Here is a 26870-nt window from a genome sequence, read left to right as displayed (position 1 = left end):
CGGAGGGGCAGGTTCTACACCCCCACCTCCAGAGCTTACACCTTCATGCCTGGAGATTGAACGGGGCAACCTGAATTCCTTCTCTCTCCCGCCAGATGTGGTGGATGTTATTTTATCGGCCAGGCGACACTCCACCAAGTCTATTTACTCATATAGGTGGTCTAAGTTTGTTAAATGGTGCGGAAAGAGATCCATTGACCCTTTAAAAGCCCATCTTTCTGATGTGCTTCAGTTTGCTCTTTCCCTGGGCAGCAGGGCTGTGCTGTGGCCACGGTCAAGGGCTATCTATCGGCCTTATCGGCTTTTCTATGTCTTCCTGATCAACCGTCATTATTTAAGTCTCCGATTGTACTAAGGGTTATCAAGGGCCTTACAAACAAGTTTCCTCCTACTCCTTTTGTAATGCCACAGTGGGACCTTAATCTTGTTTTAACTTTTCTGATGGGGTCCCCGTTTGAGCCTCTTCATAGTTGTCCTCTGAGGCTGTTGTCCTTTAAGACGGTCTTTCTTGTAGCCATAACCTCGGCAAGGAGGGTGAGTGAGCTTCAAGCTCTTAGTTCTAAACCCCCTTTTCTAACATTACATGCTGAAAGGATGGTACTTAGGACCAGGGCTGCTTTCCTGCCTAAAGTAGTTACTCCGTTTCATTTGAGGCAGTCTATTACTCTCCCTCTTTTTTATCCTCCTCCTCATCCCTCCAAAGAGGAGGAAAGACTTCATCGCCTGGACCCAAAGAGAGCTGTAAGCTTTTACTTGGACAGAACGAAGGACTTTCGTCTGGACGATCAGCTCTTCGTGGGTTATGTTGGTCATTCCAAAGGAAGAGCGGTGCACAAGCGCCCTTTATCGAGATGGATCATCCTTGCCATCAAGATCTGCTATGGCCTGGCTGGTAAGGTTTCTCCTGAGGGTATTAGGGCTCATTCAACTAGAGCTAAATCATCTACATCTGCTTTGGCCAGGGGTGTTCCTGTGGCAGATATTTGTAAAGCCGCAACTTGGGCCTCCCTCCATACTTTCGCAAAGCATTATTGCTTGTACTCTGAGATGAGGAGGGAGGGCCACTTTGCGCGCTCTGTCTTGCAAGACTTTCTGGTATAGGAAGGTGGACACCCTCCTCCGGGAGTGGGGACTGCTGTGGGAATCTATTCACAAGGTGAGGAATCCACTGGCAGATGTATCCATCAGAAGAACAAGTTACTTACCTTCGGTAACGCTTTTTCTGGTGGATACAGTATCTGCCTGTTGATTCCTCACTGGCCCACCCTCCTCCCCGTTCCTCTCCTTTGTATACCTTATAAGTCTTGTTTGAGATGTTATTATGCTTTCTGGTTCATTGGTAGGAAATGCTTGTTTGATTTGGCTTTCCTTTTGTTTATGTACTACGTATATTTGATTGTATATTGTATACTGTGTATACTTTGAATTTGTCGTTGGTCCACCTGTGCGCCTCGAGGGCATGGAAAAAATGGGTGGAACGGACGTCATCACGCCGACGTGGCTCTCTTATGGCTCTGGTGACGTCATACGGAGTCACAAGCGGAGCCGATGCATTATGACGTCGTCCACGTCGGCGTAGAGAGCTGGGGAAAAAAGTTCCGTGAAATGCTGGCACAGGGGATATTCACAAGGTGAGGAATCCACAGGCAGATACTGTATCCACCAGAAAAAGCGCTACCGAAGGTAAGTAACTTGTTCGTTAGGTTGGGAAGCGCACATGGATTACCTTCAAATACAGGGAACGTGGTCGACGAAGGAAGTGACTTACCATATCAGCCTTTTGGAGCTAAGAGCTGTTCATTCGGCCCTAAAGTCCTTCCGGCCATCCTTCAAGATGGAATACCTACTTGTTTGGATAGACTACACAACAACAATGTACTATCTGAACAAAAAAGGAAGGACAAAGTCCAGAGCCTTTTCACTGAAAGCCCAAACAATATGGCATTGGTTGCTGGCCAATAACCTAAAGATCACTGTAACCCATCTGCCGCGCATCCAAATACACAAACGGACTTCCTAAGCAGGATTCTTCAAGAAAATCAAGAGTGGGTACTAAATGACTCCATCATTCAAGACTGCTTCTGTATCCAAGCTTTTCCTCATGTAGAGCTATTAGAGACTGCAGAAAACAAGAAATGCACAAACTTTGCCTCAAGGTTTTACCAACTAGGAACATTTGGGAACGCCCCGTGGATCAACTGGTCTGGCAATTTTGTCTATGCATTTCCACCAGTACCCCTGATTCCAGGAGTATTCCTCAAACTGTCTTATTCGAAAGCCAGAATGATATTGATAGCTCTGGAGTGACCCCGACAATAGTGGTTCAGAGATCTGTTTCACATGTCAGAACAACCACACAAGACTGCTGTGCAGACTGGACCTTCTCATGAAGTTCGGAGCCCAGATAGGTCACCCCCAACCATTCTTCTTTGAGTGTGGCAGAATGGCTCCTGAACTTGTACAATATGGACATTTGAATTTGACTAGAATGTTTCGACATTCTAAAAGAGGCAAAACATCCATTTACACAAACTTCTTATTCTTTCAAGTGGAAGTGTTTTTGTATCTGATGCTCTGACAAGAACATTAATCCAACTACTTGCGAAGAATAAGCTTTAGTATCATGATTACTTCATTTGACGAAATCTAGCTTACAGTTTTCTTCTATTAAAGTCCTTTTGGCAGCTATCACTGCATATAGAAAATGCCCTTCACAAACTTATTTTTTCAAAGTCACAATTATTAGGAACTTCTTACAATGTTTCAAGAAAGTCTGTCCCCCAATATGCCGTCCTTCTCCTCCTTGGGAGTTGAACATCGTACTTTCACTTCTCATGGCAGCCCTTTGAACCTGACCATAGAGCCTCATTCCAGCATAGTTACTGGAAAACTGCTTTTCTGGTTGCTGTCACATCAGCGCATATGGTTGAGGTTCAAGCTTTGTTTTCCCATAAGCTCTACACAATATTTCATAGCAATAAAGTAGTTATGAAAACTCATCCCAAATTTGTTTTGGATTTTCACATTATTCAAATCCTTTCCCTGCCAAATTTCTTTCAGAATCTGTCTCCAGCAGACATATCTTTCTACACTTTCTAGACAAAACAAATTTGTCAAACCAAGCAATTGTTTATATATTATGGCCCTTGAGTACAGGTCTAGCCACATTTATGTAGTCTATATCCAGGTGGATAGTTCTTTCATTCTATTGTGCTATCAGAAAGCAAACAAAACCCTCATTGGTAGACTGAAGGCTCATTCTAGGGGGAGGGAGAGGGGGGGGGGGAGAGGGGGGGATGATTTCTTACCTGTAATGCTGTTTCTCTCTCTGGAAAATCTCCATGAAATCATAAACAACCTGCCCTCCTCCCCGGTGAAAGAAACCAAGATGATTAATGCACATTCTATTTTCATTAGTTGCTCTATTTGGCTCTGTAAATAAAGTAATAAGGTAACTATCACCTGCTGGGTATGATGGGACACTAGAGGGCTGTGAGCCCTTAAAAGTGCTGTCAGTTTTAATAACTACAAAACTGCAGCCTATGTGTGTATATTTCACCATTCCTCCTTCTTCATTTCTTTAAAAAAAGGTTTATTAGGGATATTTATTAGAAAGAATTCAGCTCCTGGAACTTTTAACGACATTCTGACATTTAAAAAAATATATATAAATTAAAGTAATTGGCGAATATAGCCTTCTTTATACACTGCAAAACGTTTTAAACAAATTTTGTCTTAGTCATGGCCTTCTTGAAGTAAGGTGAATGTCTACACTAAAGAAGATATATTTTTAAGAAGAGCTCTGGGATCCCCGCACATGGCACGCACTGTTCAGTGCCTATGATTTCAATGGAGACTTCCCTGGTAGAGAACTAGGACTACAGGTGAGAAATTATTCCATCCTTGCAGCCCATCTGTCTAGAAACATCCCCCTAAAGCCAAAGCTTTGACAGAGGTATGGAGGTCTCCTAGAGGTTTCTACTAGAACATCAGTGGTGAGCATGCACTATACGAAACTGCCCCAGTAACAGGGTATCGCAAAGTGTCTTAATGGGACCCCAAAGCAATACACAGTTTTCACCTTCATCACGAGCATGGAGTTAGAAGGAAATTGCCTGCAGCTGATTACCTGTGAATACCTGTGAATCCAGAATAGTTTAACACGTATGTGTAACCCTTACAGTTCCAACAGTATTCTTTGAATCTGCAACTGAACCCTAAACCTAACTTCCCGTTGGGAATGGCCAAATCTGAGGTCCAGTGGATGCCCCTGTACTCATGGGGGGCACTCCGAAAGGAAATCTTGACTGCTGTTTTGAAGTCAGATCACCCAAAGGTTTGCGACACACATAGGACACCTTTGCCTTTTAGTTCCAGCGTGCACCAGAATGGACTACAAAGTCAATAGCATTCTTCATTAACTAGATTGTAAAGATGCTTTTAACATACCACCTAGCAAGTGGCAAGGATCTCTTACAGGGAAGCACTTAAGCTTAGGTATCGATTTTGACAAGTCATCACACAACCTTTTCATATGCGTAGCTGAATCACTGCAAATACAAAAAAATATCACTCCAATCTTTGTTGAATTTGGTAAGAACTTTTTGCAACTGGCGTGGGGTGGGCATGGCTTGACGCCGATGGAGTAAGCAGCAGGGCTTACGAGCCTCGTCCCGCCTGCTTCTGTTTGGCAAAATCCTGAGACCCTATGCGGCATATCTCCAGTCGAGAGCATGGTTCTGCAGCACCATGATGCGAGCGGGCTAAATTGAAGCTCTGTGAAAAAGCCCGCAAGTGAAGAGCCGGGGGGAGAAGTCCAGGCGGCCGGAGCTGCAGCCTGAACAAAATGGCAACGACCGTCGAAGGTGGAGGACGCGCAGGCGTGGCAGCTGAGACTGCTAAGACCTGAAAATAGCGAGGCCCTGCGAAATTTCCCTGACCAGACCCGGCGGTGGAGGTGAGAGTGGTAGGTTGAGCGTAAAGCCGCTGAGACAAAGATTGGGAGCTTCGATAGGAGGGGAGACCGGCCTGGGCGTCCGGCCGCTGCCTGCACAGACAGAGCTGGGAACAATCAGGGACTTTCTTTCCCCTCTCCTTGGCCTACACAGCAAGTAGGCTGCGAAGAGACGGATGGCTTCGACATCCCCGGTGGCCTCCACACTGAGGTAGGGACACTCTTCTCTGTTGATTCAGCGAGAGCCGGGGTGTGGACTTTATCCCCTGGGCTCCCCCAGCCCCCCCCTCCTCTACTGCTGCACCTCTCCGAATCGTGGACTCGCCCAGAGGCGCATAAAGTGAATAGTGGGTCTTCGCTGCCCAAGTCCCGCTTCTGGCGGCGCAGCAAGAGCCGAGGGCGTGGACATCATCCCCTGGGCTCCCCTTCTACTGCCACACCTTCTCTGCATCCAGGCTGCGCCCGGAGGGGCATGAAGTGCATCGTGGGCCCCGCTTTTCTGCTAGTAGGGACGCGGGGCAGACCCACAAGCATGCAGCTGGATTGAAGGGGCTCATGAGACTGGGAGTGAAAGCCCGACCAGCATGGTAGAGAGAGTGGAGGAGCTGACTGGAAAAAAATAAAGGGAACTAAGGCCAGGGAGCTTAACACTGCACAGGTCCTACACAGATAGGGACCTGAAAAGATGGCCGCGACACTGGACAACAGCGGAACCAGCGCCACAGAGGTCGCCCTACACATACCCTGAGGCAAGAGGAGGCGGGGAGAGCTGCCCCTGACCCCTAGAAGAATGACTAGTTAATTCAGAAGAGTATATGAGACGCGTGACCGGGCAGAGGAGGGATTTACCCCGCCACACAGCTGGAGAAACTCGACCCTGATGTGAAACCGTACCAGAGATAATCACATGCTGAGGGGATGGGAGAGGGAAGAGGAGGGAGCTCAGTTCCACCCTGCTAGACCCGCACTGGGCGAGACCCTCCACACACGGAGGAAAGGACTGGGTCCCTAATAGAGCAGCCGGGGAGATTGTAATGTAGAGGCATGTAAAGGTGAGCCCCCATACTGGATACAACACAAGAAACTGAAGACGATCAATCTGAGAGACTGTGAAGCTGCACTTAGGGAGCTGGAGTTTGTCCCAGAGCTCGGGACAGGCTGACTATTTAAAGCCTCACTAGCACGACATCAAACGCCCACTAGAAAGGCACGCAAAACTTACTTGCAAACAAGGGCGACTGAGCCAGGGGGACGTACAGGAACGACAGAGGCATCAAAAATAGCAATGGGGAAGCAGACCAAGAGGAGAGATTGGGAGGAAGCACAGGCCGACAACCCCCCAGAAGAGAGCAAGGTACAACCCTCAATGCCCCAACGGACGCCTCTGGGAACCCGACCCTACAGGACATTTTACAGGCTATAACTACCTCTAGCGAGAGGCTGGAGGCTAAAATTGATTCAATAGGAGTGGATTCGGGCCTGTAGAGAGACAATTATAGACACTTAGCGGAGAGAGTCACAGCAAATGAGCGCCAGATCTCTGAATCACCCCTGCATTGACAGAAATGAAGGCCCAACTTCATGCATTGGATTTGAAAGTGTGGGTGCTGGAGCTCCGGGCTGAAGACTCCAAAAATCGCTCACGAAGAAATAAGAGTAATTGGCCTGCCCGAGAAAGTGGATGGAACAAGCATGATAGGATACCTAGAGTAGTGGCACAGCGCGACAGCAACACCAGAGAGTCTCCCATCGATCTGTGCCCTTGAGAGGGCCCACGGAGTCCTGGCGAGACCACCTGCCCCAAGACCCCCTCCAAGGCCGGTGATAACGAGACTCCTGCATTACCGGGATAGAGACCACATACTGGCGCAGGCCCGATGGCAAGGAGAAATCAGAGTCAACAATGTGGTGGTGTGAATATTCCCAGACTTCTCTAGGGAGGTACAGCAACAGAGGAACTCTTTTCAGAGCATCAAACTAAAACTCTGGCAGCTCGACTACAAATATGCAATGTAGTACCCGGCCAGGCTACGAGTGTCCACACCTGATGGAGCTGAGTTTTTTTGCGACCGCGCAGGAGGTGTGGAACTGGCTGGAACGACACTACAGAGTATCCCCATCCAGGGACCAGAGGCGCCTTGAAGGCCAAGGTAGAAGATCCCGCAGCAGAGCGCCCAAAAGACACTCTGGCGCCAATACAGGCAGAGGTTCAGATGAAACAACGAAGCGCAATGCAGGTGTTGGCGTTGATCAGCGGAAAAGGACTGGACTGCGCTAACTCAGAGGCCGGCGGGTCTGGTGTGGACTCTGGCTCAGAATCAAATATCTCTGAGGCCCGAGCAGTGAACTCCCCAAAGTGACACCGGGAATAGCCAATGAGATCATCTGCTGGAGCAGGTAGGGGGGTGGGGGAGATGCGCAGAGCAAGACAATATGGCAAAGAGGCAAATCCAAATATAGCAGTGGAGTGTTAAATGACACTGGGTGCTCCTGAAGCGTCACCTGCCCCACTTACACACCCCGTGAGCGAATTCTTCACGAACACGGACTGTTTGTTTGGATGGAAGGGTACTACCTGCTTGTCCTGGGGAAGGGGCGTTGGGAATGTTGTTTTTTTGTTAGCTTGCGCGTTGGGGAAACACAAGTCGCATCACATGTTTACATCAGCAGGAATGAGTCGAAGCAGCAGGTCAGTAAAGAGGACTTGAGGAAGCGTGGGGGTGGAAGAGGAGACTAACACATGGCAGACACTATAAGATGTAAGTGCTTAACCTGGAATATAAGAGATATGCATACCATGGCCAAGTGCTACAAGGTGTTCTCCTATCTTAGGAAACACTTCTCACAGCCAAGGAAGGACAGGCTCTCCAGAGGCGATGGCGAGTGCAGGCATTCTACACTACTTATTCGGCCTACGCTAGGGGAGTACTGATCTGGATAAGGGCCGGAGTGCCTTTCCAGGTAACAGATATGCTGATTGACCCTTAAGGCAGATCTGTTGTAGTGCGAAGGAAACTGGAAGGCTCAGCGCTGAGTGTAGTAATTATACATGCCCCAAATGTCAATGAGGTACATTTTCTAGCCCGACTGACCTGACAGCTAACTCCATACTTGACTTCCTCAGTGATCATAGGTGGAGACTTTAACATTGTGATGGACACCACCCTGGACAGGTCTCAACCTCCACTGCTAGACTCTGGTGACTCATAACGCATGGGCGTTCAGAGAATTGTAGGGACAGTAGGGATTAGTGGACTCTTGGAGGACTCTACACCCCTTAGACAAGGACTAATCATTCTTTTCAGAGACACATAAGGTACATGCATGACTGGACACATTACTATGCATCCCAGATATACACGGTCAGGTCCATATGGTTGAATACCTGGCCAGGACGATCTTCGATCATAATCCCGTCCTCATTGGGCTTAGGTGGACAGGTCCTAACCCAGTAAACCCTACCTGGATGCTACGCCCAGAGGCGTTGGATGACCAGGCTTTTAGAGGAGAAAAAGATTACACAATACTTCCGGGATAATGGTGGGACGGCAACTTCTTCCTTGCCAGAGTGGGATACCTTCAAGGTGGTGCTAAGAGGCCAATGTATAGCAGAGACTGCGGGGTTCAGATGCACGCTCACATTGGAAGACCTGAAAGCGAGCTTAGAGATGTGGAGGCGGAGGCAACCAAGGCACCCAGAGCTGCAGTTGGAACTTCAGGAGACGCGGGAGATGGTAGCCCGACAGACTGAGTGGCTGCGCTCTTTTGACTATCAACAGTACCTACACTGCACGCATGCTGAAAGAGAAAAGTCTGGCTCCTTACTGGCATGGCTGGCTAACCCAAATAGCAGGGGGTTCCTAATAGTGCAAATGGAGGATGAAGATGGGAACAGACAATATGCTCAAGAAGAGATCAATGATATCTTTGTCCAGTACTATACCAGACTGTATCGCAGAGCCCCCCAGTACAGGGGTGAGACAGTAAGGGAATATTTAGAGGGGCTGAGACTGCCGAGACTAAAACCAGAGGAGGCGGAGGACTTGGGAGAAGCGATCTCCCTGCAGGAGGTGAAAGTAGCCATCAAACACGTAGCACAAAACACCGGGAACGAACAGATCACCTTCTGAATTCTACTCAACTTATGCAGCGGAGTTAGCCCCTAGGTTGTACAAGGACACCACTAGGAAAGCCCTTATAGTCCTTAAAAAGGGGGAAGCCAGCTCATGACAGAACAGCTTATGGACCACTGTCCATGCTGAACATGGACTATAAAATACTGATCAAGATAATGCAAACAGGTTGTTACCACATATGTCCAAGTTGGTACATACGGATCAGGTGGGCTTTATTCTACAAAGGAATACTGCCATCAACATCAGGCGTCTCATGGCTATACTGGACGCAGGAGACTATTCTAAAGGGGACTCAGCAGTGTTCGCGGTGGATATAGAAAAGGCGTATTGACAGCTTCGAGTGGCGATACCTGTACAAGGTATTGGAGCAGATGGCCTTGGGCGCGTGCTTCGTGAGATAGGTGAAATTACTATATGCAGAACCGAGGGCCAGAGTGCATACAGGGAAGGTTATAATCCAGAGTCAGAAGTTGGAGAAGGGTATAAGACAGGGGTGCCCTCTATCCCAACTGTTATTTGCCCTGGCCATGTAGCCATTGGCCTGTCGTGCCTGGCTGGGGGGGGGGACTATGTATGACTGAAGGTAAGAGAGACACGCCATCATATTGCCCTATATGGGGATGATCTACTCCTCTTTATCCGAGATACAGAGGACGACTTACGAGGCGCCAAAAGTATGCTAGAAAAGTTTGATCACCTCTCGGGACTGAGGGTGAATTGGCAAAAATCTAGACTGTTCCCCACAACACCAGACAGGCTTCCTCAGGAGAGACTGGGATGCTTGCAATGGGAACCCACCTGCCTAGAGTATCTGGGGGTGAAAATATACCACAGAGCTATGGACTTAGTAGAGGGCAATGTGGGTAGGTGGATACGATCGGACGGGCAGAGTGGACTTGTTGAAAATAATGGCGCTCCCGTGCCTGCTATACATCTTTGGGACTCTTCCGGTATGAATCCCGAGTGCATCATTTCGAGACCTATACTCACAAATTATAACATTTATATGGCCCGCAGGCGAGTAGCCCTAACCACGATGCAGCGCTCCACAGCGACAGGGGATTGGCGGTCCCAGACCTTGAGGCATATTAACTCGTAGCGCAGCTCCAATGGCTCGTGAGGTGGCTAGCGGCCAGTAGGAATCCGGGAGGGGCGCAATGCCCATTTGCTCCAGAGAAGCCAGATCTGGCAAGAATACTATTAAGATTGACGCAACGGCCTTGCGTAGACACAGAAGAAACAAAAACAGTGACACAGTGCTGGGCCAGATTTTTACAGCGTGCCAGATGCAGAATCCCCTACTCCCCAGACCTACCTCTGGAAATGTTCAGATACTTACCGCATGGAGGGAACTGGGTGGGACTAGACGTATGGAGGGAAGTAGGAGCGACTGTAGTAGGAGACCTATTTAGAGACTCCCAGATGCTTCCTTTTGAGGACTTCAGCGAGGAGTTTTACCTCCCTCGAGGCCACTTCCTGATGCACAGAGCCCTCATTATGGCATTCAAGAAACATTGGGGCACTGGATCAGTGGAGCCAAGGGCTTTTGTAGATACATGACCCTGTCGGAGGGTAGAATTAAAACGGTCTCCTGCATTTACAGGACAATCAGGAGTGACATCCAGAGGCCGTTGGAGCTATTGAGGCTTCAACGGGAGAAAGACCTGGGAGTACTGATTAGAGAAGAGAATTGGGGAGCCATTAAGATATCCAGGAATGAACGGCTTAAGCTGATAAATTATTACGTGTTACATACAGCGTATCGAACACCCGCGCAAATTAGATGATATTTCCAAACCGAGGAGGCTGCCTGCCCCCGATGCGGGGAAAAAGAGGCGTATGTATTGCACGTGTTCTGGGACTGCCCTAGCCTGCGAGTCTTTTGGGAGGAGGTGATAAGCACGACAGGAAATATTATAGATAGAGAGATACCATATACACTGGGCCACTGCTTACTGAGCTGGTTCCCACATACGGCCAAGACGAAAGGTACCAGGAGGTGTCAGGACCTTGCATATATATTAGCTAAGCGGGAAATCTGGTGTCATGTTTTCACCGTTATCCCAGATGATTGGCGACATTATTTTCACATATTCCTGTCACTACACCTTGCATTGAATTTTTAAAGCCTGGGGTGTTTTGCAGTTCATCTACTATCAATAACGACTTGCCAGAAAGGAAGGCTAATCAAAGGGTTTCATCCATTCTCCGTCTGTGGGTAAATGAGTGAGTCTGTGTTGGGAAAGATTCTTATGAAACTAGCCATTTTACCTATCCATGAAAGAATCAAACGTAGCCAAAATATTAAATATGATTTTGATATTTCCTGATCTTCTACAGTTTATAGCCAAGTCTTTCTTGTTGCTACCTTGTATAACAGTTACATTGTATTGGCCCCTTCAGGAAGAAATAAAAAATACTCTTTTGCTCTCTTTTCCCTTTCTTTGAATGCCATTTAGCTTGTGGTTGTGCAGATATTTATCAGTGTTTATATATTTACATTGGTGAGGGATATTTTCCTTTCGCTGGGTGACTAAGTTATCAGTTATTATAGGTTTAAACTTCAAACAGGATAGCCTACTTATGATATAGACACTCCAGGGGGACACTGACCCTGATTTATATCCCGCCCTTCCATATCTTCTTGAAGATTCCATCACATATCAGGAGCTAATGGGTAGGGCTGCTACTTTTCATGACGTCCAGCTCCACAAAGAACCTTTGGAAGAGGATTTCCTCTTTGAGACGCTTTCATTCATTTATCCATAGGGCCACTCAGTACTTCCATGCTAAAATATATAAAATCCTTTAATACATGTATACTAAATACTTCTATTACCTGCACTTTCTTTTGCACATAAGCACCTTTTTGCACTATTTTATGCACATATATATATATATATATATATATATATATATATATATATATATATATATATATATATATATATATATATATTATAAAAACTCAATAAAATCATAAATAGTTCAAATTGGGATCTCGTTTTTAGAACAAATAGGGATATGGGGGCATTTCCTCTCTTTATGCACTTAGACACTTTATATACAATATTTTAACATGGTTGAGCTACGCATTTTGGATGATTGTAACATGATTATGTAGAGGGGCCAAGTTGATATGCCCATCTGCTTTTGTAATCTAGTTGGTGAATAGCAAAAAGAATATTGTGCCAACCAGGATTGATTTTCATTATCAGGAATACAAAAGCTTCAATTTTAATCATTTGAATTTATTCAATGAATTTTAAGTTGACTGATATCTAATTTTATGATATGAATTCTAACCTGTTACGGTCACAAAACATCTAGAGGCATTAAGCCCAAACACATTTTCGAATTGTATTTACATTTAATGCTATGCATACTTGTAATGCCATCAAATGTAGTAACTCTTCTATGTTTACATTTTGTTGATTGTTTGCACTATTTAAAGAGATATGTCGCTCATGCGCTGTTGTGTGAGCAAGGTCGGAGTTTCCGACCGAAACGCGTCATGGCGGCATGGTGGTGAACTAAATACAACATCACTATTGACGAATCTGGGTCTGCTCTTGCTTTCCGGCAACACGAAGGAGTTAAGGCAAGGATCATTGAATATATATATATATATATATATCTATATATATATATATATATCCTGTCAATAAGATTCATATACATTGGGACAATCAGATTCCCTAGTGATCCCCACTGCTCGTAAGCGTCTAATTCACAAGCTTGTGGAGACGCCCCGCCACCTGACAAAGAGAGCAAGCTCATTGATGAGGCAGAACAAGGGGTTGCTGCACAATCTGCACACCATTGGTGTAATGCCAATTCAATGGGTTTATCTGCTCTCTAGGACCATGCACACTGGGGCAAAATGGAGAAGCTCCTCCAACATCTCCCAGATGATCACTGAAAAAGAGGATCAGAACTTGACTCAGAGGGCAAGTTAATATCAAATACATCCATATGTTGTGCCCTAGACTCTGCTGTCACTGCAGCTAGAGGCATCAATTCAAGTGCCTTGCTTTGATGGCACACGTGGCTGTATATTTCTGGGTTCAAGCAAGTACAGCAGAATCTACTTAATGTACTTTCGACAATGGGCATCTCTTTTGACCCCAAGTTGATGAGGCCCTAGAAAAAATTAAAGACACAAACGGCAAAACTAATGGCAACCCTTCAAACAGATACTCCACTTGGTTACTTTAGCCGCTCCAACTATTGTGGAGGGTCCAAAATCACCACTTCAGACATCTCATTGTAGTCACAACCAAAACTCCTCTTCAGGAAGTTACTTTAGAGGATCCTACAGGGGCAACAATGCCAAAGGTAGAGGCAAGGGTGCTTCCCAACGTGGTGGAACACCCACCACCAAACAATGACTTCCCTCAGCTTCCCCGACCATATAACACCTGTCAGGGGTCGTTTACAGGGTTTTCTACCCTCATGGCAATCAATAACATCAGACCAGTGGGTGTTGGACATTATCTGGAGCTCATCACGACGCCTTTCAACATTCCACCTCACACCCGCAGGTTGTCACTTGAACATCAAACACTGATCAAGCAAGAAGTTCAAGCTCTTCGTCTCAAAGGAGCTATAGAACCCGTCTCTCTTCACCATCAAGGGTCAGGAGTATGCCCCCTATACTTCCTAATCCCCAAAAAGGACGGATCTTAATTACCCATTCTAGACATAAGGCCTCTACACCACTACATCCTGTCAGAACACTTTCATATGGTCATGCTCCAAGACGTGATCCCACTTCTCCAACAAGGCGAATTTCTAGCAGCACTCAATCTAAAAGACGCCTATTTTCGCATTCCAATATACCCAGCACTTCGCAAATACCTAAGATGTGTGAAAGCAAGAAAACATTACCAATTCAAAGTCCTCCCTTTCGGAATCACTGCTGCACCTCGGGTATTCATCAAATGCCTAGCAGTAGCAGCAGCACACATCTACGCAGACAAAACATCCATGTATTGCCTTATTTTGACAACTGGCTTATCAAAGCCAGTACCCATCATCAATGCCAGCAACACATTCAAGCCACTATAGATTTTCTCCATCGCTTACGGTTCAGCATCAATATCTCCAAATCTCAATTTCACCCTCTACAAGTTCAAATGTATCTAGAAGCTATCCTTAACACGCAGGTAGGATTAGCCTATCCCAATACTGCAAAAATCTAAAAAAATTTAAACATTGATGCCCCGTTTTCAAACCGATCAACAACTCGCAGTAGTAGCAGTCATGTGGCTTCTAGGCATGATGGCTTTCCGCATTGCCATAGTACCCCAGGTGCGATTACACATGCGTTACTGGAATGCCTAGCGCAACAATGTTCTCAGTCATTGGGTCAGTTAGAAGATCTAGTGTTGATGAACACCAACACACGTCACTCTCTGCAGTGGTGGAACGCCATCAACATCTTAAAGGGACGGCCTTTTCTCAACCCTGTTCCCCACATCACACTGACAACGGACACATCACTAACAGGCTGGGGTGCACACTTGCAGGATCTCACAGTACAGGGTCTCTGGACGCTAATTACCAGACTTTCCACGTTAGCTACCTTGAGCTTAAAGCTGTTCACCTTGCATTGAAAGCATTCCTACCTCATCTAATAAGCAAGGTTGTCCTATTCCGGTCAGACAAAATGACAGCCATGTACTATCTACAAAAACATGGTGGGGGGGGGGGGGCACACTCTCTGTACAGCTCTCACTCCTATCTCAGACCATTTGGCACCAGGCACTACGTCACAACATTCATTTATTAGCGGAACACCTTCCGGGAACAGACTACAATTTTGCAAACCTCTTCAGCAGGATGTGGCAACAAGTCCACGAATGGGAACTTCACCTCAAAGTCCTCCTTCCTTACTTTCACAAGTGGGGTTTTTCTCACATATATCAGTTGGTAACAGTATCCAAGGGCAATGCTCTATGGTTGAATTGGTCAGAGATATTTGCCCATGCTTTTCTGCCTCTCCCTCTCCTCCTGTTTCTGGTTTGGAAACTCAGGCAAACATTTCTCGCACTTATATTATGGTTCTGACAGCCCTGATTCACAACACTACTAGACCTCTCAGTAGTTCACCACCAGAAGTTTCTCACCAGGCCTGCCTTCTCACTCAAAACAATGAAGAGATCAGGCACCCAGATCCCAGAGACTCAACCTAGTGATCTCACTCCTGAGGTCATAGAATTCAGCTACCTCAGTCTCCCACCTGAATATATGACCGTTTTCAAAGAAGCACGTAGACCCACCACAATGGTATGCCACCTGGTTAAAAGGAAAAGATTTGTTTTATTGTCCTATAAAACAAATCAATCCATTCAACACCACTGTACAAAACATTATTCTTTACCTACTGCATTTCCAACTCCCTGGGCTCGCATTCACATTTATGTCCATACGGATATATCTTGCTGCAGTGGCTGCCTATCTACAAAATAGACAGCACCTGTCTTTATTCAAAGTATCATTTATAAAAGCTTTCATGGAAGGTCTTAAGAGTGATTCCACATTAGGTTCACCTGCACCCTCCTGGAATCTTATTATTGTTCTCACAAGGCTCATGGGTCCTCCATTCAAACCACTACATAATTGACCTCTGCAATTACTCTCTTGGAAGGTGGCATTTCTAATTGCCATTACATCACTTCGACGTGTTAGTGAACTCCATGCATGAACCTTGGAAGAACCCTTCTTCCATCTTCACAAAGACAGGGTGGTACTTCGCACAAACCCTAAATTCCTTCCAAAAGTCGTCTCCCACTTTCACCTCCATCAGTTGAGTTACCAGTATTCTTTCCACAACCACACTCAATTCCAAAAAGGGCTCTCCATACAATAGATGTCAAAACAGCCCGGATGTACAACATTGATAGAACTAAAACTTTTCAGTAAGCAAAGCAACTAATTGTTAAGCTCGCCCTTCCACACACCGGAAAGCCTATATCCAAATCCGGAACCTCCAGATGGATAGTTAAATGCATCCAAACATGTTAAGCTAAAGTAAATACAACTTTTCCTAAAACCCCTAGAAACACTCTACTCGACAAATAGGGGCTTCTATGACTTTCCTAGGAAACATTCCACTAGCTGACATATGCAAAGCAGCTTCATGGTCTACACCACACACCTTCACTAAACATTATTGTTTGGATTTTTTTACCATGCCAGCAAACTAATGTAGGACAGGCTGTGCTATGTACACTCTTTCAAACAACTGCAACACCTACATGTTAGCCACTGCTTTGAGCACCACTTCTTTGCTGTCTATGCAAAGCATTTGTTTCTACAGCTACAAATGCCTTGAATGGATTATGTAACTTACCATGTAAGCATCTGTTCGTGGCATTTAGTGCTGTAATTTCACATGCGCCCACCCCCCTCCCCAGACACCTGTGGCCGTTGCAGTATCCTTTACCTTTTTACTGTTCAAGGACATCTCTTTACTATACTTACTTTACACTCCATTCTCACCTGCCTGTGGGAAAACAATCTAACAATGAAGTCGATGCCCACATGCATTATCACCAAGAGGAGGAGTCACTAAAACTCGTGACTCGAAAGACTTCTTCAAAGAAAAACAATCTGGATCCATCATTTAATGGAAAGAGTATGCACAGCATGTGAATCCACACCACAACATGTCACAAACAAATGCTTACAGGGTAAGTAACCTAATCCTTATTCTGTTATTGCACTTTGTCGTGGTTTAAATGTGTAATAGTTACGCCTCTTAGAAATCCGCCTTAGCAGCTAGAATTACCCATCTGTGGAGAGACAAAAGTATAACGGAAGTAACATGATAATCCACTTAGAATTCAATAGTATTTATTGCACTGACACCCTAGTAGTAAATCACAGTATCCACTGAGGATATTTCCTAGTAACTATTGACTCCTGTTGGACCCTAAGATAGAATTTATCCGATGCCCAGAGGGATGTACCAGGATTACAAGTCACTTTTCTCTTCTTCTAGGATTGTCATTCACTGTGGAACAGTTGCTAAATGTTTGGTGGATGGCAACAGACTCTGGCTAATGTATATTATTCTTTAGCTCTTCTCTGCATGGTACCAGCCACAGATCTTTCTCCAGAGGTGTATTGCTAGAAACTTTCCCGTCAACCCAAAAGCATCCCTTTGATTTTGAAACAGGTTTTTTTTTAGGTCACAGCGCATTGCAAGTACTTTAACCGTTGAGGGGTTAGTTTTGCTGTCCTTTTTCAAAATAACTTCAAGGAACTGGTTGGAGCTGTTGCTTTGTTAATTCTCCAGAATCTGTCTGTAACAATGGTATTAAACAATAATAGTATAAGTAGTATAAAGCTTGGTTTTTGGGCCCTTTTTCGCTGCAGAAATAAACGTCACCGGATTTCCAAAACATCAAGAACAGGCAGGTACTTTTAGGCAATGTCTTCTTTCTTTCCTTCTGCTAGAACAGAAAGACAAGCTGCCAACAGTTTAATGAAAAAAAAAAGTCTATTTATCTTATGCTATAGCTTGGTCAGCTAGCGCTCCTACCTTATTAGGCATATTTGACAGAACACTAATATTCTTTCAGCAGGTGGTGTCTTCTCTTCCCATGAGGAAGAGTTGTTAAATGTTATGCAGGGAGGCTGTGCGTCATCAGTTCACAACATTAGCACTGTGAAATACATAGAGTTGCAGCTAAATCAAAATATGGTCAAAAAAGTTTAATGGAGGGGAATGTAGCCATGAAATTGTAGACTCGATCCTTGTGCCCAATACCCAATCTAGGCTTTACTTTTAGATGCTGTTAAGTCCTCCAGTTTATCAGTAAGTAATACATATAAGGTCTGTTGTGTCTTCTTTACGACATTGTTGACCAGCGACTTGTGTGTTTCAAGAGCAAGAGCTCCACTTCGTGTAAAAACACGTTTTTCTGACAATCGAAACAGGAACTGCTTATATTCAGCCTCTAGTAGTAGCTTCTAAGCTACCAGTCCTGGGTCTCCACTCTTCAGAAACAAAGGAAAGACAAGGAGGGTACTTTTTTATCTATTTTCCTGCAATTAACATATATGTCAATGTTTGCACAAACCATGTATACAAATATTAAAGGAGCACATCCTTTGGCATTTTCACCTTGTGACCATGATGGTGTACATGCTATAAAGAGATACTAGATGCACCTTTTTATGATTTATGTTTGTTAGTGTGGATGTGAAATAACCACTCAATACTGGTTGGCAAGGGGAATCTACAGCAATTCAGCTAAAACTAATCTGGGAGATGCTAAATTCAGAGTTACCCTCAGGTCAAAGACATTAGTGGTCTATAGGGGCTGATTTGGGCAAATTGATGCCCATGACCCAGGAAAGGTGAAAGACAATTTAGAGTTTTGTCTTGTATGCCCTTGTAGAAGGAGAGGATACTCTTGAGGTTTTGATCATCGCCTAATGATTTTAATAAGAGTTCGGCGAACTTTCTTCGAGAGGTCAGGAAATGCATCTTCACTTTTCTTTCTACAGGCCTGCATCTGAATATTCAAGTCCAGTCCGGCCTCTTAGTTGCTTTGTGGATGAGAATACACCAATACCAATAGCTAATGGTGCAACGTGTGGGCAGGCCTCTGATCCGAGATTGGCAGAAAGGAGAGTCCGATCACAGCGGCATCGGAATTACATGAGCAGAACACATTTACATACACCACCGGATTTACCCGAAGGCTATGGTAAGCAGATTGGCAAAGGATAAAACATTGGTTTTTCTTTAAAAATTTGAAGAATTCACTCTAAGCAGATTTTTCTCTTGTGCTTCAATTTTCAAGAAAATACTTTGATCTAAAGTTGAGTAAATAAAGCCAAAAAATATTGATGTTTGGTGAAAGATGGCATCTCAAACACTTGTTGCGAACACAAATCATGCATAACGAAATAAAACATTACTTCTCGTACATGGTCTCTTCATCCAGTATAAGTAAACGCTGAAAGCTGCACAATGCAAAGAAAAAAATCTTTAATTGTGTATCTTTTATGTATGTAATCAATGTGTAAAAACCCTTCAGTATAGTAGATTTGATACACACAGCATTTTTGCTGCCTCAATTATTTTTCATCTGTTCTTTAGTAGTGGATTAAAAGTTAAGTAAAATGTGTGCATAGGCATGTAGCCTTACATAGGGAAAACTGCATTGTCTATTGGGCCTCCAAAATCTCAGCATTGTAAAGGAAAAAAACTGCATCATCTATTGGGCCTCCAAAATCTCAGCATGCAGCACAGTGACACACCCTCGCTACGATTGCCAGTCTGTGTGATTAAGATCCTTAATTTGGGACTATGCCCTTTCTTCTACTTTTCCCACTTAAATGTCTTTTACAGAACATGTCTAAGGTTTCACTAAGAGTTTCTTAACCTCTGCTGAATACTTAACTTGATTTTTTTTTCTGGTAGTTTATGCAGCATGAAATTGCTTCCAGATGCACAAGCTATGTGTTATTCTGCCATCTAGTAGCTGGGTCTCTAAGTGTGTTTTTTTTCTCTTTTTTTCTTTTTAAGGTCTCACCTACCAGCAGCAAAAGCTGTCTGGTTTATGAAATGGGTATTGTGGGCTACAGCAGACTTGCAGCATGCCAGTTGCTTACCATTGATTGGCTTTATTGTCATTCTTATTTCCTTGCATCTTATTCAACCATTCTTGTCCATCTTGTTTGTCCCTTTTCTGGAGCATAGCCTCTTATCCTTTTGCTTGGCTGACTTGACTGATCAGTACCCCTCTTCGACTTCCACTGCAAAACACCCTGTGTCCCCTGTAGCTCACGCCCACGGTGCTTCTCCCTAAACCCCTAAGATCAGTGTTGGACTCTCTCCTCTACGTTTCCCCTGCAAATGTCCCCCACCCCCAATGTTCCTTGTTGCTCTAACTGTAGTTTGGTTCCCCACTCCGAAAACCACCCTGCCCCATGGTCTGTATTGCTCTGTCATGTGCTTTCCCTACCTACAAAACACTGTAGGAAAAGGGTATGAAAAAGGGACGCAGATCGGCATCAAAGCAGAGCACAACCTTGATTTGGACCACATTACTAGATGCAGGACAACAGCCTGACACTAGGCCGAAAACCATATACACTGACCCAGTCACGGGGCATATTGTCGCTCAACCTCTGCCCACCATGTGTGACATCACAAGAAACGCAAGCTACCCTTTAAGAAGACTATTTTGGAGGAGCTTAGATTTCGCAGCATGATATCTTTTCTAAGTTCACATGCTCTACATTTTTCCACAAGTGGTTAGATCAACAGTATTTATTTCGAATTTTTCCTCTAAAGTATGTTGACTTAGGCAGAGGTAATATGACCCACTATGTCGATGGTAAGCCCATAATGTACCTTAATGTGAGCTCCATTTCAGATTCTTTTTTCTACCATTGGGTTCCAAGTTGATGAGAAGTTGAATAGAGGTAAATATAAAGTTGGTGATGGATCACCGAAAACTGTCAGGAGAGTTCCCGCTATGGAAACTTGATCAGGGATTTCGGTTTTTCAAGGGGCTCTTTGACATAGTCGGAAGAGGTTATATACTGGAGGTAGTGGCTCTAACTTCCATGAGCAAGATCTTTTATGTTCTGCGCTAAATGCCACCAAATATTCACTCTGAACATCCAGTATGCAGGTTTTGCCACTTAATAGTCCTTAAGTCTGTTTTCATCTACATCAAGCCTTATTAAACATTGCGTTGACATGTCCTCCTACATACAGCACCAATTCAGGAAGCTGCAATAGTGCTGGGTCTTGGCATAGCCAGGTGAGGAAAAGTGTCGAAAGGGAACAGTGAGGAAGGAGACGTGCAAAAACAAAAGTAAATAAAAATGTAATGTCGATCCCAGTCCCTTACTGACCTTGCCTGTCAATCACCTGTTTGAAAATGTTATTTTTATGTAGAATCTTTTCAGGTCTCATTAAAACAAATGTAAATAAACAATACACATGCTAAGGGCTTTCTAACAAAGAACAAAGGTGAGGCAGCTGGAGAACGTGATTGCCTAACAAAGCCATCCTAATTAAGCCATTAGATATTTATCCAAATACTGTCTCAGAGGCGTATTGTAATAGTGTTAATTCTTCTCCTAGGTACTCCAGCAATTAAATCTATTTTGCAATCAAAAGGCTGGTGTGGAAGCAACATTTCAATTTTCTTTCCCAAAGATATCTTCAAAACTAACATATTGAGTAAGCAGGGTAATGTCGTTTTTCATTGCTGTGGCTGATAAATTGTTGAAAACTAAGGCCTGCACTGGGTATCTCTTAGGGCACTTATCTGCGGGTAAATGGAGGGTCATAACTAATACCAGTGGACTGTTAAATAGGTATGCATACCAAGAGTGGAATGACATGAAAGATACTATTAAACAACTCCCAGAAAAAACGATGGCAAAATCAGTAACGGAAGAGGAGAAAAACATCTAAAATGCATGCCTTAAATCTGCATTAGCTTCAACTGACCCTCAGCAGCCAGCTTTCATCTTTGACAGCATTACGAGGACAAGCTGGCTAAGCATCAGATATCAAACCAGCTATTCAAGCAAAATTCTTTGATATGCCTATCACAGGCACTTATTTATTCGGTCCAGAAGTAAACCAATTGCCAGAGACCATGAAAATTATTGCCGATCATGAGATTGGCGGAATTTATAAAAGAGGGGGAATTGCAGACAGGTTAGACCTATGCACCGCACAAACTGGTCTTTCAGATAAAGGCGGCTTTCCTACCAAAGGTGGTTATGCCTTTCCACATAGGGCAGTCCATCACTCTGCTGGCTTTCTGTGCTCCACCCCACCCCTCGGAGTAGAAGGATGGCTTCACCCACTTGACCACAAGAAGTTTCTTAGTTTTTACCTCAAGTAAACCAGAGACTGCCAGCAAGATTTCCAGCTTCTCCGGTGAAGAAGAGCACCATCTTGCGATGGATTATCCTGTGCATAAAGATCTTCTATGGCCTAGCTAATAAGCAACCTGCCGAAGGCTTGCATGCTCATTCCAGCAGAGCAAATGCTGCTACCATTGCGCTGGTTCATGGTGTGCCATTCGTGGACATTTGCCAAGCTGATCACGAAGCATTACTGCCTGGACATCCAGGTCCAGCGGGACAGTCTTTTGGCCTCATTTGTACTGCAAGATTTCCTGGTCTGAGCCATTCCACAGACCCACCGCCAGGGGGTACTGATTTGTTATCTATTAACACGGTGAGGAATCTGCCGATAGTCTCTATCAGAAGAAGTGACTTACATTTGGTAACACTATTTCTGATAGAGACTCTAACTGCAGATTCCTTATTTACACTCCCTCTTCTGTTGAATGAACTCAAAGGGACCATTAATAAGATCCCAATGTTGAAACATCTGCACACTGGACTTCTCATTACAGTGGCTGCGTATCTTATGGCGTGGGTGGAGATCAGAAAAACTTATCCGCATGTGGAGGTGGTGGTCTTACTGCGGTCCCAACGTAACATTCGGAACTGACATGAAGTGTAATCTCATGACCGTACCTGTAGCCATGCAAGGGAATTACTACAACATTTTCCGGCTCCAGTCTGGCACCTTGGGAAATTCACAAGGGGAGGAATCTGCCCTGAGTTAGTCTCTACCAGAAAAAGGAGTCCAATTCAATTCAATTCAAAAGACCTTTATTCGAATTACTTGAATTCATAAAAGTACAGACATAAAAACAATTCATCATTACAATATACAACACAATATCTCTAAAAATTTTATAAGGAACTAAAACAACAATCTTTCAAGGATTTTCCATCATATTGCGTACACGGATTATTAGTCTTAAAAAGGTGCTAGTACGAAAAATCAGTTCCTCACAGTCCAGGGAGAGTAACATTTGACAAGACTCCATAAGAGAAAGGGGTTTGTGTTTTCTAAAATAGGGTGTTAAAAACCAGTTGATATATTTTAAGTAAAATTTACAAAAGAATAAAAAGTGCAACTCATTCTGCTTACTGGTGCTATCACAGGGGCACGGGTTACGGTCGATAATTAAATTGTAACCCAAAGGGAAACCCAGCATGAATTTTATGGAACCGGCCCTTAATCGAAATAACAGAGACCTCTCCCAACTAGTCATAGGTAGAGTAAGATAAAGTGGGAGAGGTTGCCTGGGCAGGTCATTCTCAATATATCTAATAACCGTAGCTTTCAATGTTTCCCTTTCCAGCCGTTCTGCCTCATAAAGTGCATATAGTGCTTGTCTGACCTCTACCTTGTCTTGACATCCAATACTGGAGGGATCTACAAAGAGATCACCTTTATTCACAGCGCTTAATGATTTTGAAACTCCCGCTAACCATGGGATTAAAAGCCCATGATCACATTTAAGACAGTCTTTGATTATGTCTTGTGTTAGCGAGGCTGCATTATTCCTCCAAATTCTCAACCAGAATAGAACTGGTCTACTTCTAATGAAATCACAAACGTAAGGGAGGTTTAGCTCTTTGTGGCAGATGAATTCAGAGGACGAAATTGGGGCACCCAAAACTTTTCTGCAAAAACGTGTCTCTTCTCGTTGGATGCCGGGATTTTTTGCAGTAGCCCAAACTTCGGCCCCATAGGTGGCAACAGGAACGCACTGTAATTTAAAAAATTTTAAGATAGCACTGGTTGCACCTAATTTCTTAGGGCGTGGGAGACTCAATATTGAGTTAATGGCCTTCGAGAACTTGCTCGTGGCGTGGGCGGAATGCCCACTCCACGAGTTGTTCGCAGCGAAGGCCACCCCTAGATATATAAAAGAATTTACGGAATCAAGTTTGTCAGACCCGATATGGATAGTGTTAAGTTTCCGTTTACCAGGTCCGCATGACATAACAAAGGATTTTTTAAAGTTCACACGCAGGTCCAAGCCCTCCATATGATGTACAAAATTTTCCACAAGCACACGGAGGGCATTAGGGGTGCGGCCCATAAGGACCGCATCATCTGCGTATAATAGAACTGGCAAGGGGTGCCCCTGGATAGTTGGGACATCTCTGGTTACTTGTTTTAGGGCCTTTGCTATGCCATTAATATAAACGATGAACAACAGGGGTGCTAAGACGCACCCCTGTCTGACCCCCCTGCCAATTTTTATAGCACCAGAGACTTCTCCTCCTGACCCAATCCTGACTTGTGCCCTAAGATCGGTATGGAGATATGCCAGGAAGTGTACTAAGGGCTCGTCCAATCCATAACTGAGAAGCATTGACCACAGTTTAGATCTGTTTACCAGGTCAAATGCGGATGAAAGATCCATGAAAGCGAGATATATAGGAGAGGATCGGGCAACGGTATACTTATCAATTATTAATTTTAAATTCAAGCATTGTTCGACCGTGCCCACCCCACTCCTAAATCCCATCTGACATGGATCCAATAGGTCAGAATCTTCAGCCCACTCTACCACCCTATTGTAAATAACTCGCCCAAGTATTTTTAGAGTATTGTCTAAAAGCGAAATTGGTCGGTAGTTTGCTGGGTCTGACCTATCGCCCTTTTTATAGATTGGAACAATAATACTAAGGGACCATGTCTCAGGGATGGATGCTCGTGTCATACTGTTAAAAACGTTATATAAAATTGGTGCCCATAGGTCTGTGCTGTGTTTTATAAAATCTATCGGTAGGCCGTCTGGGCCAGGGGCCTTATTGCCTAGGCTCTCTCTAATGGCTGTCGTCACCTCAGGGAGATCAAACCGTAAGTCTCCCAACTGTTTCAGATCCAAGGTAATTATTTCTTCAGCGGGAGCAGCATAAATGTTGGAGAAGTGGGCTTCCCAGGTAGGGCCAGTTATATTGCAACCAATAGGGGATACATTTTTACCCATATCGCGCATTTTCCTAACAGCGGGCCAGAATTGCCCGCTGCTCTTTAAATTGGCGCTATCAACCAGGGCCTCCCACTGTTCCATCAGAAGTGCCGCCTTCCTTTCAGCTATTTTTTGTTTGTAAAATTTTCTAGCTGTTTGTACCTCCGCTGTGTTCCTTGGTTTCGTGGTTAGTGCCCTACGTAATTCCCTATTTGCCATAGAGCAAGCCGAATCGAACCATCTAGGGTCCTTCGTCTCAGGGAGTATAGGGACTAACAAATAATTTTTAATTGCCACGCATAATTTCCCAAAATCGGCGACTATTCTGTGACAATCTTCATCCATTGATAAACAGGAGTTTACCAATGCTAGGTGATCATTCTTCACGTGGTCAAGTAGGGCTTCACAGTCAATTCTCCTCCATTTAAGACGGAGACCGTCACCCGATGGCGTGATATCTCTTGCGCCATTGAATTTAGCGTATATTGGGCTGGGGCCCAAGTACAAGGTGACTGTAAGAGGATTATGATCTCCATATAGGGTCTCTACCACATTTGAGTCAGTAACACAGTCTGTTAAATGGGGGGATGTGAAAATAAAATCAATTGTTGAATTTGAATCTCTCCCTCTAAACGTGGGGGCGTGGGTCAGTCCTGGGGATTGGCTTGTTTCCATAACATTACTAAGAATGTGGTCGTTTAAAATCTTAACAAGCTCAAAACCTCTGCGATCTACTAGATCGGAGCAGCTTTTGTCCTCTGCATGATATTTACTTGAGATTTTTGCATTGAAATCACCCCCAATGAGGATCCCTGACTTCTCGCCTGGGCCTATATTCATATTTGCATCAAGGTGTACCAATAAATTAGAAAGTGCTGCATAATTCCTATTTGGAATTGAATTAAAATCATTATTATAAAAATTGATTAAATAAATCAAGGTCTTTCGTTTATACTCGAGGACCTGGATATTTGGGTTCCCCAATGATAGGTCCTTAAAAGTACCGCCAGCCAATATTCTGATCCCTATAAAGAGTCCTCCCATTGCTCGACCATGGGCGGGCTTAGAGGCGGGTACACTAAAACAGTGATAGCCCTCTAGGTACACATTCCCTGTAGCCCAAGTCTCTTGAAACATAATGACATCTTTGCCATCCAATAGCTGGACCCACTGGGGGTCAGACAGTCTTGATTCGATGCCTGCAACATTCCAGCTAAGGATGGACAGATCATAACCACTTTGCCTGCCTAGGTGTTTAACACTGGTGGTCTGCTTGTAATTAGGTTGTGGCGTTAATGTTACGTCCTCACATACAGCTCGGGATTTGTCAGTAGTAGGCTGTGTGGCCATAGGTTGAAATCGGATAGTATTGAAGAATGTAGTTCCAGGCCCCACTAATATCGGAGATACTAATGTAGTGCTGACACTAGGGGCCGGTGGGTCAGAAGGCCTGCGACAGACAATCTCCACCGATGATGTGTTGATCGAACTTCCAAGAGCGTTGGTAACATTATGGGCCGATAAATTATCCAAAACAGCCCGATTATTCAGTGGCCCATCCAATACAACAGCAGTCAAGGTAGGTAGCTTAAGAGAGCTGCAGGCACCGCAATCCACAGCCATTGGTTTATCACTAGAAAGTCAATCGACCCCATCCAGGCCATTCAGGCAGTTAAAACGATTAAAATGATTAAAATGGAAGTAGGGCCTGTCTTGCACCTGAAAGTTTGGACGTTGTGCATGATCCCTATACCTATGTCTATGTTCCACCCTCACCCACTCATCTGACGTCGGAGTATGATACATATGGGTTGGGGGGAAGAAGAAGGATACTGGCATGGTCTGGATAGTGGAATCCAATGACCTGTTTATTCCTTTACAAATATGCCGCACAGTGCCCGGATCCTTAAAGCTTGTCAGGATGCAGTCCCCTATTAT

At 44.5% G+C, this 26870-nt stretch overlaps 1 protein-coding gene across 1 annotated transcript in view; it reads left to right on the top strand.

Annotated features, from left to right (window-relative positions):
* SMURF2 (SMAD specific E3 ubiquitin protein ligase 2) overlaps positions 1-26870 on the top strand; it is a 1110500-nt gene that overhangs the window by 641985 nt on the left and 441645 nt on the right. Inside the window, exon 8 of the mRNA XM_085617253.1 lies at positions 18613-18815. Coding sequence (XP_085473379.1) covers positions 18613-18815 — 203 coding nt within the window. The remainder of the gene's footprint in view (positions 1-18612; positions 18816-26870) is intronic.

The sequence above is a fragment of the Triturus cristatus genome, chromosome 7 (genome assembly GCF_964204655.1).
Source record: "Triturus cristatus chromosome 7, aTriCri1.1, whole genome shotgun sequence".
Lineage (NCBI taxonomy): Eukaryota > Metazoa > Chordata > Amphibia > Caudata > Salamandridae > Triturus > Triturus cristatus.
Note: the sequence above shows the minus strand (reverse complement) of the source record. Positions and strands in the feature narration are given on the sequence as shown.